This window comes from Rana temporaria, chromosome 7, assembly GCF_905171775.1.
Source record: "Rana temporaria chromosome 7, aRanTem1.1, whole genome shotgun sequence".
Taxonomy (NCBI): domain Eukaryota; kingdom Metazoa; phylum Chordata; class Amphibia; order Anura; family Ranidae; genus Rana; species Rana temporaria.
The window spans coordinates 113853264-113866855 of NC_053495.1; the positions used below are offsets into that span (position 1 = coordinate 113853264).

At 41.7% G+C, this 13592-nt stretch overlaps 1 protein-coding gene across 3 annotated transcripts in view; it reads right to left on the bottom strand.

The window, feature by feature from the left end:
- Nucleotides 1-13592, bottom strand: part of WDR47 (WD repeat domain 47) — a 94833-nt gene that overhangs the window by 12421 nt on the left and 68820 nt on the right. For all 3 annotated transcript variants that reach the window (XM_040359853.1, XM_040359854.1, XM_040359855.1), the window contains 5 exons: nucleotides 11663-11826; nucleotides 11370-11539; nucleotides 8691-8861; nucleotides 7121-7252; nucleotides 6209-6427 (listed from right to left, as the gene is read on the bottom strand). In XM_040359853.1, the coding sequence (XP_040215787.1) occupies nucleotides 6209-6427; nucleotides 7121-7252; nucleotides 8691-8861; nucleotides 11370-11539; nucleotides 11663-11826 (856 nt within the window). The remainder of the gene's footprint in view (nucleotides 1-6208; nucleotides 6428-7120; nucleotides 7253-8690; nucleotides 8862-11369; nucleotides 11540-11662; nucleotides 11827-13592) is intronic.

The window sequence follows — 13592 nt, forward strand, 5'->3', positions numbered from 1 at the left end:
CACAGAAGGCAGAGGTACTTACAATGTGAATCTACCGCCGAGCTATAGTCCAGCACTGGAAATATACCACTATCACTGCTCAGCCTGATGCTGAGTAGACGTGCCCTTAGGAATGCCTGTAACCAACACCCATACAGCGCTTATATGCCCTTGTATGCTCTGTGTCCCTCTGTCAGCCACCAGACTCTTTGCAGAGTAAAAGCTTTATAGGCAGTGAGCCTTGCGCCTTGTATTATGTGAACGCCGGCCGTGCCAATCCACGCCCTCCACATCCTAGAATAGCTTAAACAGAGCTATTCCCGCGCGAACGAACGGTCCTGCAAATGGAACGCTCGGGGAAAGAAGGGCTGCTTCCCAGGGAAGGCCGACCGAATGTTTCAGAGACGGCGATCCCCTAGCCCTTTTGGCAGCCATGACAGAGCGAAGTAAGGATGCAACACTGTTCCACAAGAGCGCTGGCAGACACTGAGCAAGCTGCAGGGGAAGCATGGTAATGTTAAACACCAGGTATGTTACAATTACACCTTCTAGTAGTAAAAAACAGGCAAGGCAATATTTACTCAAAAGAAGTCCAAAAGTGAACCGTATGTGTTCCTTAGGATCTTCTTTGACTTACCATTCCCACCACAGAATACTGCTGTAAAAACACAGCCATGTCATGACGGACCTTCAAGGACTAGGTCCCCCTTTTATACTGGGGTCCACACTTTTAGACCCGTACAGCACCCTGCCAGGACAACCTTTGGTTTGGGTATGCGACCAATGTGATCCCAAGGTCCATCCCTCAATAGAGGAGCATTACAGGCAAGTGACCTCCGTTTTCCATGAGGCTCGGGTACCATCCATTTCGGCCATTGCGCTTTGGCAGCTAGGGTGGCTCCGACTGCATAGCCCCTTGATCCTGTTTAACCACTTAAGGACAGAAGGTGTTTTTCAGATTCGGCGTTTACAAGACTAAAACATTTTTTTTTTGCTAGAAAATTACTTAAAACCCCCAAACATTATATATATTTTTTTCTAACACCCTAGAGAATAAAATGACGGTCATCGCAATACATTTTGTAACACCGTATTTACGCAGCGGTCTTACAAGCGCACTTTTTTTTGGAAAAAAATCACTTTTTTTAATAAAAAAAATAAGACAACAATAAATTTGGCCCAATTTTTTTTATATATTGTGAAAGATAATGTTACGCCGAGTAAAATGATACCCAACATGTCACGCTTTAAAATTGCGGCCGCTCGTGGCATGGCGTCAAACTTTTACCCTTAAAAATCTCGATAGGCGACGTTTAAAAAATTCTATAGGTTGCATTTTTTGAGCTACAGAGTAGCTCCAGGGCTAGAATTATTGCTCTCGCTTTAACGATCGCGGCGATACCTCACTTGTGTGGTTTGAACACCGTTTTCATATGCGGGCGCCACTCGCGTATGCGTTCGCTTCTGCGCGCGAGCTCGTCAGGGGACGGTGCGCTTTAAAAAAAATTGTTTTTGTTTTCTTATTTATTTTTATTGATTTTATTATTTTTTACACTGAAATTAAAAAAAAAAAAAATTATCACTTTTATTCCTATTACAAGGAATGTAAACATCCCTTGTAATAGAAAAAAGCATGACAGGTCCTCTTAAATATGAGATCTGGGGTCAAAAAGACCTCAGATCTCATATTTAGACTTAAATGCAAGAAAAAAAAAAAAAAAAAAGGAAAATTTGTCAACCAAAAAATTGTCTCTTTAAGACGCTGGGCGGGACTGACGTTTTGACGTCACTTCCGCCCAGCAGAGCTGTGAGGACAGGTGGGGGCCATCTTCCCCTCACTCAAGTCCTCACACATCAGGCAGCAGCACCCGATCTCCTCCGCCGATACCGATGGAGGGCGCGGGAGAGCGGCGGGAGGGGCCCTCTCCCGCCACAGATAACGGCGATCTCGCGGTGAATCCGCCACGGAGACCGCTGTTATCGTTTACAGGCCCGCCCACTGAAAAGATGGATACCTCGGTTGTGGCAGCAGCTGCTGCCGTTACCGAGATATCCACCTTTAAAAACAGGACGTATATATACAGTGGGCGGGCGTTAAGTGGTTAAGGATTACCGCAATGGGGCTTCTTCTTTGTCATAACACTTCTTCAACCGTGACCAACACCTTCAGACACTGGCGAAAAAACTGAGGTACTTCCTGTATGGGAGGGGTTATATAGAGGAGGACTTCCTGTCTTGGGTTGCCAGTGTCCATTCACCTATAGGTGGTGTATAACACACATAGTAGTTACTATAGCTGCTCTGTGTCCCGTGATGTACGATAAAGAAATAGTTTAATTTTCTAGATTAAATCGTTTTTTTTTGTTTATAGTGCAAAAAAAAAAAAAAAACACAGAGGTGATCAAATACCACCAAAAGAGAGCTCTATTTGTGGGGAAAAAGGGAAATCAATTGTGTTCAGGTACAACATAGCACGGCCGCTATGTTGTCGTAAGTTAAAATTACCCAGTGCTGTATCGCAAAAAATGACATGGTCATTAAAGGGGTAAATCCTTCCGGGGGTGAAGTGGTTAAGCTTCTATTTACTCAAGCCTGAAAGTGACATGTGTATTGTATTTGATTCTAAAAATCCTATCAAAAGTACTGAAAGTACGGATAGGAGAGTTTGGAATGCAGCCAACGTTTGTTAATTGTACAAGATGCTTTCCTGGGATTATGTAAAGCAGGGCTTGACAAACTTGCTTTGAATCTAGGAGCCAGCTAAAAAAAAATTTTAGTGTAGCAACCGGAGCAAGGCAAGTTATTTGCATTCCCTAATGCTGCGTACACATGACCGTTTTTCAGGTTTTAAAAAATTACATTTTTTTTTTTTCATTAAAAACGACCGTGTGTGGGCTCCAGAGCATTTTTCACGATGTAAAAAATGGGCATTAAAAATTTAGAACATGCTCTAATTTTTCACTACGTTTTTAACGTTGTAAAAAATGGTAGTGTGTGGGCTGTAACGACGTGAAAAAAACGTGCATGCTCAGAAGCAGGTTATGAGACGGGAGCGCTCGTTCTGGTAATACTGGCGTTCGTAATCGAGTAAGCACATTCATTACGACTGAAAAGCACGAATCTACTACGAATTTACTAACACGAAATCAGCAACTTCCCGTTTATAGTGCTGTTGTACGTGTTGTACATCACCGCGCTTTGCTCGAGCATTTTTTTTTCACGATCACGTGTAGGCAAGGCCGTTTTAATGATCGGGTTGAAAAAGAACGTTGTTTTTTCTAGACCATTAAAACGTAATTTTTAACACCCCGAAAAACGGTCATGTGTACGCGGCATTACTTACAGCATAGTGGCTGGAAATAATGACAATAAAAACATGTTATAGGGGGGTAACTCATTATGCCGATTGCCCTCTGAGCAATTCCGCCCCCCCCGCAATCTTTGCAAACTACACAGCCCTGGAAACAGTGTAGAAACAATCTTTTCAAGGGCTCCTGCCCATTTGTTAGCGTGGTCATGTGAACAAACTCTCACTGACCAGTGTTGTCACATGACCACGCTAACCAATGGCCAGGAGCCCTTGCAAAGATTAGGGCTGGATATCTCAAGTGTACGGAGATGCACACCGGCGACGGTGGGAGGATGATGTTACACAAGACAGTGAGTGCACAGGGGACAGCAGCAGTGAGGAGGCTGTTAGGAGGGTCTTAATCGTGGTGGGTGCCAACAGTGAATGGACTGACAAAAGCCCAGGTGCCAGGACACAATTTCTAATCGCCATGGTGACCTGGCACCTGGGATTTGTCCAGCCCTGATGTAAAAGGGAATCAATGCTGTTATGTGTCGTCTAATGTTACAAAAGGTCATGGATGACTTTGGAATTCTGAATAATATGTCTGCCGTGTATCATCTCACACAGTTTTTGGTGTGCCCAGTACACATCATCATCATAACCTGGGACTTCCCTAAGCAATAAATCAGAAGGGTGGGCATAAAACTGCCCTAATAATGACAAGGTTCAACAGACCCAACTCAGAGTGTTGCTGCAAGAACCTTGAGGCCAGAAACTACATCCACAGAGGATTGGACATCCACCTGGTAGAATTTTGAAACAGCATGAACAAAAGATTAGGCAGCAGCCTTACAAAGCTAGGCAACAGAGTCAATGTCAGAATGCCCAGGAAACTCTGAATGGTACAGTGAGCACATATTCGTGCAGGAGGTGCTTTGCCTTTGTCCTTATTATTCATGTTATTGAGATTAGTTGTCTTATCTACATAGGTAAAAAAGGGAATCCATCTTCCTGATGGAATTTGTGATTTTGATGTAGACTATGATGCTTTGGACCACCTGCATAATCTCCTGTGGATGTTTTGGAGTAGGGCACAATAAAGGAAGGACCATGTCTGTATTGAGGTGGAAGGCCATACCCACCTCAGGATGAAAAGAGGGTCTTGGGTGCAAGCCTACTTTTTCCTTGTAAACAATGAGGAATGGCTCATTACAAGCGAGAGGCACTAACTCAAAGACATATCTTACAGATGCGATAGCCACAAAGAAGGCTACATTGTGAAAGAGATCATCCTAAGACAATCAAAGTTCCCTGATGGGTTCAAATGTTAGTTTCTGTAGAGCAGAGAGAACCAAATTGAGATCCAAAAGGAAGCAAAGGGTGTTGTAAGGGTGGTTTGATTGAAGAAGCATCTTAAATAAAGGTCTTTAAAAGAGAAAGCAAAATCAGGGTTTTTGTAAAAGAACGGACAAGGCCGAAACCTGTCCTTTAAAAGTACTTAAGGCCATGTTCTGCTCAAGTCCTGACTGTAGGAAGGCCAAAATGTGGAGGCACAATGTAATCTCTGGGACTGAAATGTTCACAGGCAAAGAAGGATGTCCATGTATGATAGTAGAACTTTCTGGTAGTTGCTTTTCTTTCATTTACCTTATTTGAATGACAGACTCAGAAACACAAGGAATTGTGACATTGTTGAAGAAAAATCTGCCTTGGTCAAGAAGGCTACGTATTGCTTGCCTGAGATAGAACTATAAATCGGATCCAGAAAACAGTGTTAAACAAGGTCCTACTCCGATGCAAGGTAAGCATCATCACCTTGAGTGGTTTGAGTGTTTTGCAGACCTTTCATAGAAAGAATATTTGCCTGGCCTTTTGCTGCAGTTACTTTGCACCTGGTTTCCACCATTGCTATCTTTGTGGGTATTTCCCTGTGGGGTACTCACGGGTGCAGGGTAAGAGTGTCCAAGAAGATGACCTTTCAGTAGCAAAATCCTTATGGCAAAAAGCCAGGTTGAAGCATCTGAGTATCTTATAAAGACTCTAGGTAAATGTGGCAGTAAAGTATGCAGTCTGTGGTGTGCTGTTAACACTTGGTCATCCACTCGAGACAAAAAAAAACAACAACTTTGAGTGGTTGAATTTTAGGGCTTAATTTGAAAAGTTTAAAGTGGAAATTCAGACCATTACCAAGCTTAAACCTGCATCTAACCCTACCCCCTTTCTAAATCCTATTCTTACTAGCCTGTAGAAAGAAGGAAGAGGTCTATACTACCTCTGATGGTGCTCTGGTCTTGTTATGTGATGCAGCAATGTCACCCATAGACTTACTATGGGGTATCTGTTATCCACTGTCCCTCCTCTCCCATAAAGCAGCTGCTGGGAGCCTATCATGTGACAAGACCAAAGCAACCTGTATGTGGGGGGTTTACACACACTCCACAAGCTGCCTGACTGCTGGAATAGTGGCCCTCAACCCCCCTCCATGTGATATAAAAAAAAAGGTGTAGTTTAAAAAAATAAAATAAAAATATCATCAAAAAATAAAAAGTTACACCGAAGCACTGAGAACCGCAACCTCCCCCCAAAATGGAAACAAACCTGCCAGTCAGAGGTGCCTACGTAAGAAAAGATTGCTTGTGCTCCATGTTACATATTGCCACACACACACACCAGAGTGAGAGCAATAATTCTGGGGCCATTATTTAATTAACTCTAAAGTGATGGCCTGTAAGGGCCTTTAAAGTGTCCCCTATGAAAAATACAGGGTATCAAAGTTCATTGTTTTGTTATGTACAGAATATCTACTATTGGGTATATTCATCAGTAAACATGCATATCAAACTTACATTATCACCCAGTAACAAATATGAAGCTGATCACATAAGCATCTGACTGCTGCAACACCAAAATAATTGTAATAAAGAGACTTGCACCTACCTTGTAAATCTGTCACTTTAATTTTCATATCGTAAGAACCAGTAAGCAAATAGTGAGCTCCAGCAGAGAAGCGAACAGAGCGAACATCACTGGAATGGGGTTGATAACTTTGCACCATACGACCTCCTCTGATATCATACAGCATACAGCTCGAGTCCTCTTGTCCTGTGGCAAGCAGTCTTCCACTAGGGTCCACAGCCACAGAGGCCACAGCACTCCCTGCCAAAACATGACCGCCAATTCATTACATAGTTGGCTAAGCCAACGAGAGAAACACTTCCAGAAAACTGATTCACCCTTCTATCAATTTTCTAAAAAGCATTAAAATGCACAGAAACGTGTTGCATGGGCTACGTAGAAACAGACTACTTAGCTGGATTACATGCAACTTCCAATCCATATGAAACATTGCATTAGGACTGGATTTTTTTTTTTAGGAAAAATCACACGCTACTTATAGACACTGTAGACGGAACCGAGAACTACTTTCAGTTTGGGAAATTGGCTTACATAAATTTTAAAGCCAAACCCCAGGCCAAACTATTTATTTTGTTTTAAGTTAAAAAGAAGAGAATGGTTAGAACCTCTCTGTCTGGCTTTTACTGCCGTCTGTCCTTTTGGGGAGATCGCCTCCTACTCCTTGCCAATACAGGAAGTGAGTGAAAAAGTCTCCAACGGGGACACAGACAAAAACACATTTTAAGTAGGGTATAGAAGGTTAGACTTCTGGCAATGGTTTTATTCCAGCCTGTGCTTGCCCTGGTGAAAATTGGACCCACAAATTTTTATATGGGTGTCACAGGGACAGAAAGCAAATGAAAATGTTCCCAGTGGAGTCACAAACAGAAAAAATAAATAAAATGTAAATCTTTCCCACTCTTTTTTTTTTTTTAAGTTTTTGAAAGACTGTACCTGTTCCATGGAATGTAGTTCCAATTACTCGAACACAGCTTGGTACACGCAAGTCCCAGAACCGCACAGTTTTGTCCTGGGATCCAGAAGCAATCATCCACCCACTCCAAGTGTAAAGTGACAAAATATGCCCTGAAACAAAAACAGCTACTTTAAAGGAAATGTATTGACAAAGCATGCTGAACAAAGAAAGAAAGTGGTTCTAAAGACTGAACATTTTTTATCTTGATGCATTCTCTGCATTAAAGTAAAAAAAAAAAAAAAAACCTTCCGAGTGCAGCTCCTTCACCAGCCCCCCACCCTCCTTATACTTACCTTAGCCTGATCTCGATCCTGCGCTGCGCAGAAGAGCAGTGGCTCTCTCCCTCTTGATAGGCTCAGAGACAATGTCAATCACAGTCAGTGAGAAGGGGGGTAGGAACAGGCAGTACTTTGTGGGTCAATGAAGCGAGCCCGCACAAGTGCCCCCATAGAAAGCAGCTTGCTATGGTGGACACTCGGCAGGAAGGAGCCAGGATTGCCAACAGGGTACCCGAGAAGAGGAGCATCGTTGCAGCTCTGTGAAAAACCATTGCACAGAGCAGGTAAGCATGACATGTTTGCTATTATATTTTAATTAAACTTAGTTTTTAATCAAGTATGTACATGAAGCAACCAAATTTGTCTGTGACCCAAGAAACAATGAAGAGTGTCGCTCCAAGCACAAACATGCAACAATCCGGTGGCTTCAATGCTGCTGGGTGCCAGCATCCAGCCTGCTGAAAAGGAGTATCAAAAAGAACAGGGAGCTGCACACCAGTTGCCAGCCCAATTACCAAGTGCAGAAAAATGACTTCTGCTTGTCTTATCCCAAGCCACATCCCCTGATGTGTTGCACCCTCCCACGATCTTAGTCAAAGAAAGTTCATTCATACACAGTCCAGTACAAGTACCACCTACAAAAATCATAAAAGGTTTTCTGTAGTGACCATTAATACCGTGAATGCTGAAATTTAAACATGTTCGAAAATCCCTGTGCAACTGTACATTAAATGATTTCTGTGGGGAAAAAAACATAAATGTCAGCAAGTGTATGCTGCATTGATTGAGCTGGAGATGATTGGGGTGTAATACGATTCCGCCCTTGGCCTGGTCAGATTGCAAAAAGAGTGATGGGGGATTGGCAGAATCAGCAGGTATTTGACAGCAAACTAAGGAATAAAATGAGAACTATATTGGGCCCTTTTCACAATGGTCTATGAACCCCAACTCGCATCAAAGTCGGACCAAAGTAGTATAGGGACTACTTTGAAGTCGTACAGATATGAATTGTCATCACCGGGAATCATGGGGTATGACTTGTCATGTGACTCTGATGTGCAAAGTCGCAGTAAAAGTCGCACACGTGTGAACAGGGCCTTACTGTAACAAGGTTTTGTCTGTTAGGGCAAAAAGATCACACAATCATGTCCTCTGCTTATAAGTGAATCATTTCCAAATAAATCTTTGGCTGCAGAAAATGCACAAATTCTCTTTGGGCTAGGGCTCTCAAATAATTTATAAAAAATAATGTGGTTTGTGTCATGTATACCTGTATGTCCACTTAACGCATGCAGTCCCTGTCCCCGCTGGCAGTCTGTGGTGTAGATATTACAGTCTCCAGCTCCTGCACTGATTAGAATGGCACCTCCACTCTCTGGACCTTCCATGAATGCCAAGTCTCGAATTGTACCATCGTGCATGCTGAATTCCAGGTCTGGACCTGAGGAAGCAAACCAGCAGAAAAGTTATGGAAAAAGTAAAGAGCAGACAATGATACAGTGCACTTTGGACCAAAGGTCACAGATTGAGATTTTGTGAATATCACACAATATAGTTAGTTATACATTATATAATACTTTATTAGTTCTACATTATAGCATAAAATCGGGAAGGCATCAGTTTGCATAATGGTAACAGGCAAACAGGTTTAAATAAGGCAAACCTGTCAGTGGCTAACATTGCTCAATACCTTTCAAAGATGTAAATTGCTTGGCTCTCATGGGGACTCTCTGGTTTCAATACTTGGAGCAATTAACCAAAAATGGGTATACCAATCCAAAGGGATGAAGAAAGTCAGCAGTCCCTGTCACGATTCCGCCCGCCAACGGCGACTAGCTAACCACGACGGGCGTTATGTGACGGGGCTATATGAGGAACTAAGGGAATAAGAAGGAATTTCTACTGAGCATGCAAGACTGGCTGCGATACTTTCACAGCCCGCACTACTTTTGGCCACCACTAGAGGGAGACTCCACTCCAATCCAGCTAGCTGACCACACACAGGCATATACGAATCTTGCATACAATCTGGTGCACTCTAATGCCGCGTACACACCATCACTTTATGTGATGAAAAAAACGACACTTTCTGTGAAGTAAAAAATGACGTTTTTGAAACTTCAATTTTCAAAGACGAAGTTGCCTACACACCATCGTTTTTCTCACAATGTTCTTGCAAAGTGAGGTTACGTTCCACCACGTTTTACCAGCTTCTGGGCATGCGTGGATGAAAAAACGTCTTAGAAAACGACGTTTTTTGCTACACACGGTCAATTTCTGTGAAGTAAAAAGTGCACTTTTGAAAAACGACACATAAAATTGAAGCATGCTTCAATTTTTTTTGGTCGTTTTTTACAAGACATAAAACGACGTTTTCCCCCACACACAGTCAATTAAAGTGACGTTTTTAAAAACGTCATTTTTTTTTCATCACATAAAGTGATGGTGTGTACGCGGCATAAGGGTTGGGAAACAGTCTAGCAATTACTACACACTTCTAGGGTTCCTCCAGCTATCCTGTAAGCTTGAATCCCAGTGTTAATCACTCTTCCCACTGTCCCCACACACCAAACACAGACTAATCGATAGCCTGCCACCACCCAACAGTTTGTCCGCAGACTGGTCTGCTGAGCCACCACACACACACACACAGATCTCCATCTGGCAGATCTGTTAACTTACAATCTGCATGCAATCTGCCAACACACAGGGCAACAGCATACCGATTGGCACGTAACATAGACTGAGCACTTGGGCACTAAAATACAATAACCTCTCCAGAGCTATGAGTCCGAGCTTAGTACACATAAGTCACTTATTAATTTTATCATTTAATATCCCGAAAGTGGGCAGCGCATACAAAGAAAAAAGTTACCAAAAAGGATACAAATACAGAAAAACAATTGGCAATTTGCTATGAAAATAAAAAGGGATAAAAACAGAAATAAAACTTTACCAAAGGCTATCCGTTAGTAGAAGCATACTGGAATCTGTCACTCCCCAGTGTGGAACTGGCTTCATGGAAGAACAATGTCCATATCTCAGGCTACTCCATTTATTGAAATATGGATTTGGGCTAGGCTTTAGCCCTTGGCCAATCAACCCTGGGGGGTATTCCTGTCTCAGCCCACAAGATGTTTTGTGTTCTGACATTACAAGAGTCGATTGGCCCAGAACAGCGCAGATTGCTGGGTCATGGATTGGATTTCCGATACCAGCGCATCAGTCTGATTGAAACAGTACCAATCACTGCCTGCCTGCCGCAATCAGGCGTCATATAACAGTTTTGTGTATTTTTCTAGGATTCTACACACGCTACAAATACAGATTGACATGTACGTGTAGCCCAACATGTGTACCATCAAAAGGAATTATTTTCATCTCTCTGCCGCTAATATTTTAGCTTTTATGAGACATAAAATAGATTCCTCAGATCTGATGATATAAATCAAAGTTTGCAGACTGGCCTAGAAACTGGTCCTGTCCCTTTCAAATGCTAATGAAAGAACATATGTGGCATGACTGATATTGGAAACTCTATTTTTAATAACCCAGAATTAAACTACATCTACAATTACACTATTTCTATAGTTCACATCATCTCGTTAAGGAAAAACTATCTTATGCTTATATTTACGTCACAGTCCCTAGCTGTATTCTTGTTCCAGATAAGTAACCCAAAAAGGACTGAAGCCAGAGGGTTAGCATGACAGCTAGAATACTATATATTATATATATATATATATTTTTTTTTTTTTTTCAGAACAGCTTTCTTTAAATAGGGAAAGACCAGCAACCCACAACAACCAATCAGAATTCATCCTTCAGTTAACTGATGCAGTAAATGTAAATCTGCTTGCTATGGGTTACTGCACTTCAGATTAACAATAATTTACTGAACAAGTACATTTTTTTTTAAACATAACTACTAAAATTCAAATGACCTTACCAGTTGCATTGCAGGTCTCTGCATTAAATGGAAGGACTTTAACATATTTGTCATTAGAACCTGTAGCAAGAAGCTGCCCACAGGAGCTCCACGCAACACAATAGATTGATCCTTTATGATGCTTGTTTCTCTTGAATCGAACAACTGGTTGTGCAGGACCATTTGGAGGACTTTAAAAGGGAAAAAAACAAGAAAAAAAACAAGACTGATTTCTGAGCAGCACCAACATTTTGTAAGAATTTAGTTCCCGTAACCAGTACTGTGCACTGCATCCTAATGCATCACATTCTTACCTGCTGGCATCAATGACATCAGGATATGCACAGACTCTCAGTGTTTTGGAATTAGATCCAACCGCATACAGTGACCCACTAGGGTGGAAAGCTACTGCGCGAATTGCCTGTGTGTCCTCCAAAGTGTTGAGACAGACAAACTGCTGTTTTTGTTTGCCATCCGGCTATAAAATGAACACAGAATTCTGAAGTTAGGTCATGGTAATATTTAATTTTAGGATACAATGGCACTTTAAAAAAAGCAGCACAGTACTTGTAGCAAGCAAACAGATCTCACTTTCTATCGGCTAGGGAAAAAAAAAAAAGATTTCTGGTTGTTATGAACTATTGCACATTTTGTCTTATTAAATAAGCATACTACATACAAAGTTATGAGACTATGTGATAATTAAACAACTGTCATCAGTAATAGGCTGAATGTATTTTTTTCTTAGTCTTTTTTCTCCTTTATTTTCACTTGATGATCATGCCAGTAATACACCTTCTGTTCTTGGGTAACAATGCTCACCAACAGTACTGCATCTGTTGTTATCCTAGGACTACAAAACATGTGCCCTCTCCTCTTCTCTATAACACAGTGTAGTCAGAGATAGCTGGGAACAATGTAATTAATAAAATTGCAGCACACGCAGATAGCATAGAAAGCCAACCACTTTGAAGAATTCTAACATGATCTACATATTTAACACAACTCATCCAATGGTATATAAAAAACAAAAACAAAAAGGGAAACAATGAGTTAATTGTTAGGCTTTACATACACTCTATCTAACCTAGGAATCATTTACAATTTTTCAATGCACATGTGTTATATCTTGCATTAATGGGCATTGCAATAAAGTAGCCAATTGAACACAATGGGCTGCCAATGCACAAAAAATATCCCGAAAAGAAGACATGTTAAAAAATGTATTCTACAATGCGCCCACTGACGTGTGCCCACTGTCTCAATGCACTGGAGTGCCATTCAAAATTAATGGCATTGCAATGCATGCAACATGTGCTGGCAAGAGTTACCATAGCACAACAGTAAAAATGGATCCTTTAAGGTTTTCCAGACCCTTCTTGCCTTTCTGTGAAGCAGTCACCAAACTTGAAGCAAACCTAATTTTGCAATTCCTCATCCCTGTTCCTGCCAGGCCATTTTTTTTCAATTTTTCAAAGACATGATAAAACGCATATTATTAGCTTGAAAACATATTTTAAAAATATTATTTTCTGAACGCAAAAGACATATAAAAAAAAGCTCTTTGTTTAGATTTTTATGGTGCACAATATTTGCATAGCCATTACTGAAATCTTTATATTCGCTAAAAAGAAAACAAAAAAATAAAAAAAATACAATATCCACATTTTAATTAACCCCTCACATTGCCCCCCCCCCAGCAGGCCCAATAAGTGGGCTTTAATGCTGGAAGGTAGTGGAGCGTCCCTATCATGTGACCGCTGTGATTGGTTCTTGTAGCAGCTACATACATGCCCAGGAGCCATTGCACTGGCTCTAAAATCAGAAGCTGCAACCAAAAGCGGTTGGTGATGGTTCGGTCAGTGTGCTAGGAGCGTGCAGTGAGCGCACACTCTCAGCACACAACTTTAGGCTGCCATGGACACAAATATGCAGCAGCTGGGTATTAAAGCCCAACTTTCCTGCTCTCGCATATATGTGTTACGCTGTAGGCAAGAAGTTAAAGTAGTTCTAAAGGCAAAAGTTTTTTTATCTTAATGCATTCTATACTTGCCTTAGCCCTATCTCGATCCAGTGATGTTGTACGAAAGCCTCGGCTGTCTGGCACTCTCACTCCTGATTGGCCGAGACACAGCAGCATGTGCCATTGGTTCCCGCTGCCGTCAATCAAAGCATGTAAGCCAATCAGGAGGAAAAGGGGTGGGGCCAGGCTGATTGCTGTGGGGCCACTCGGCAGGAAGGGCA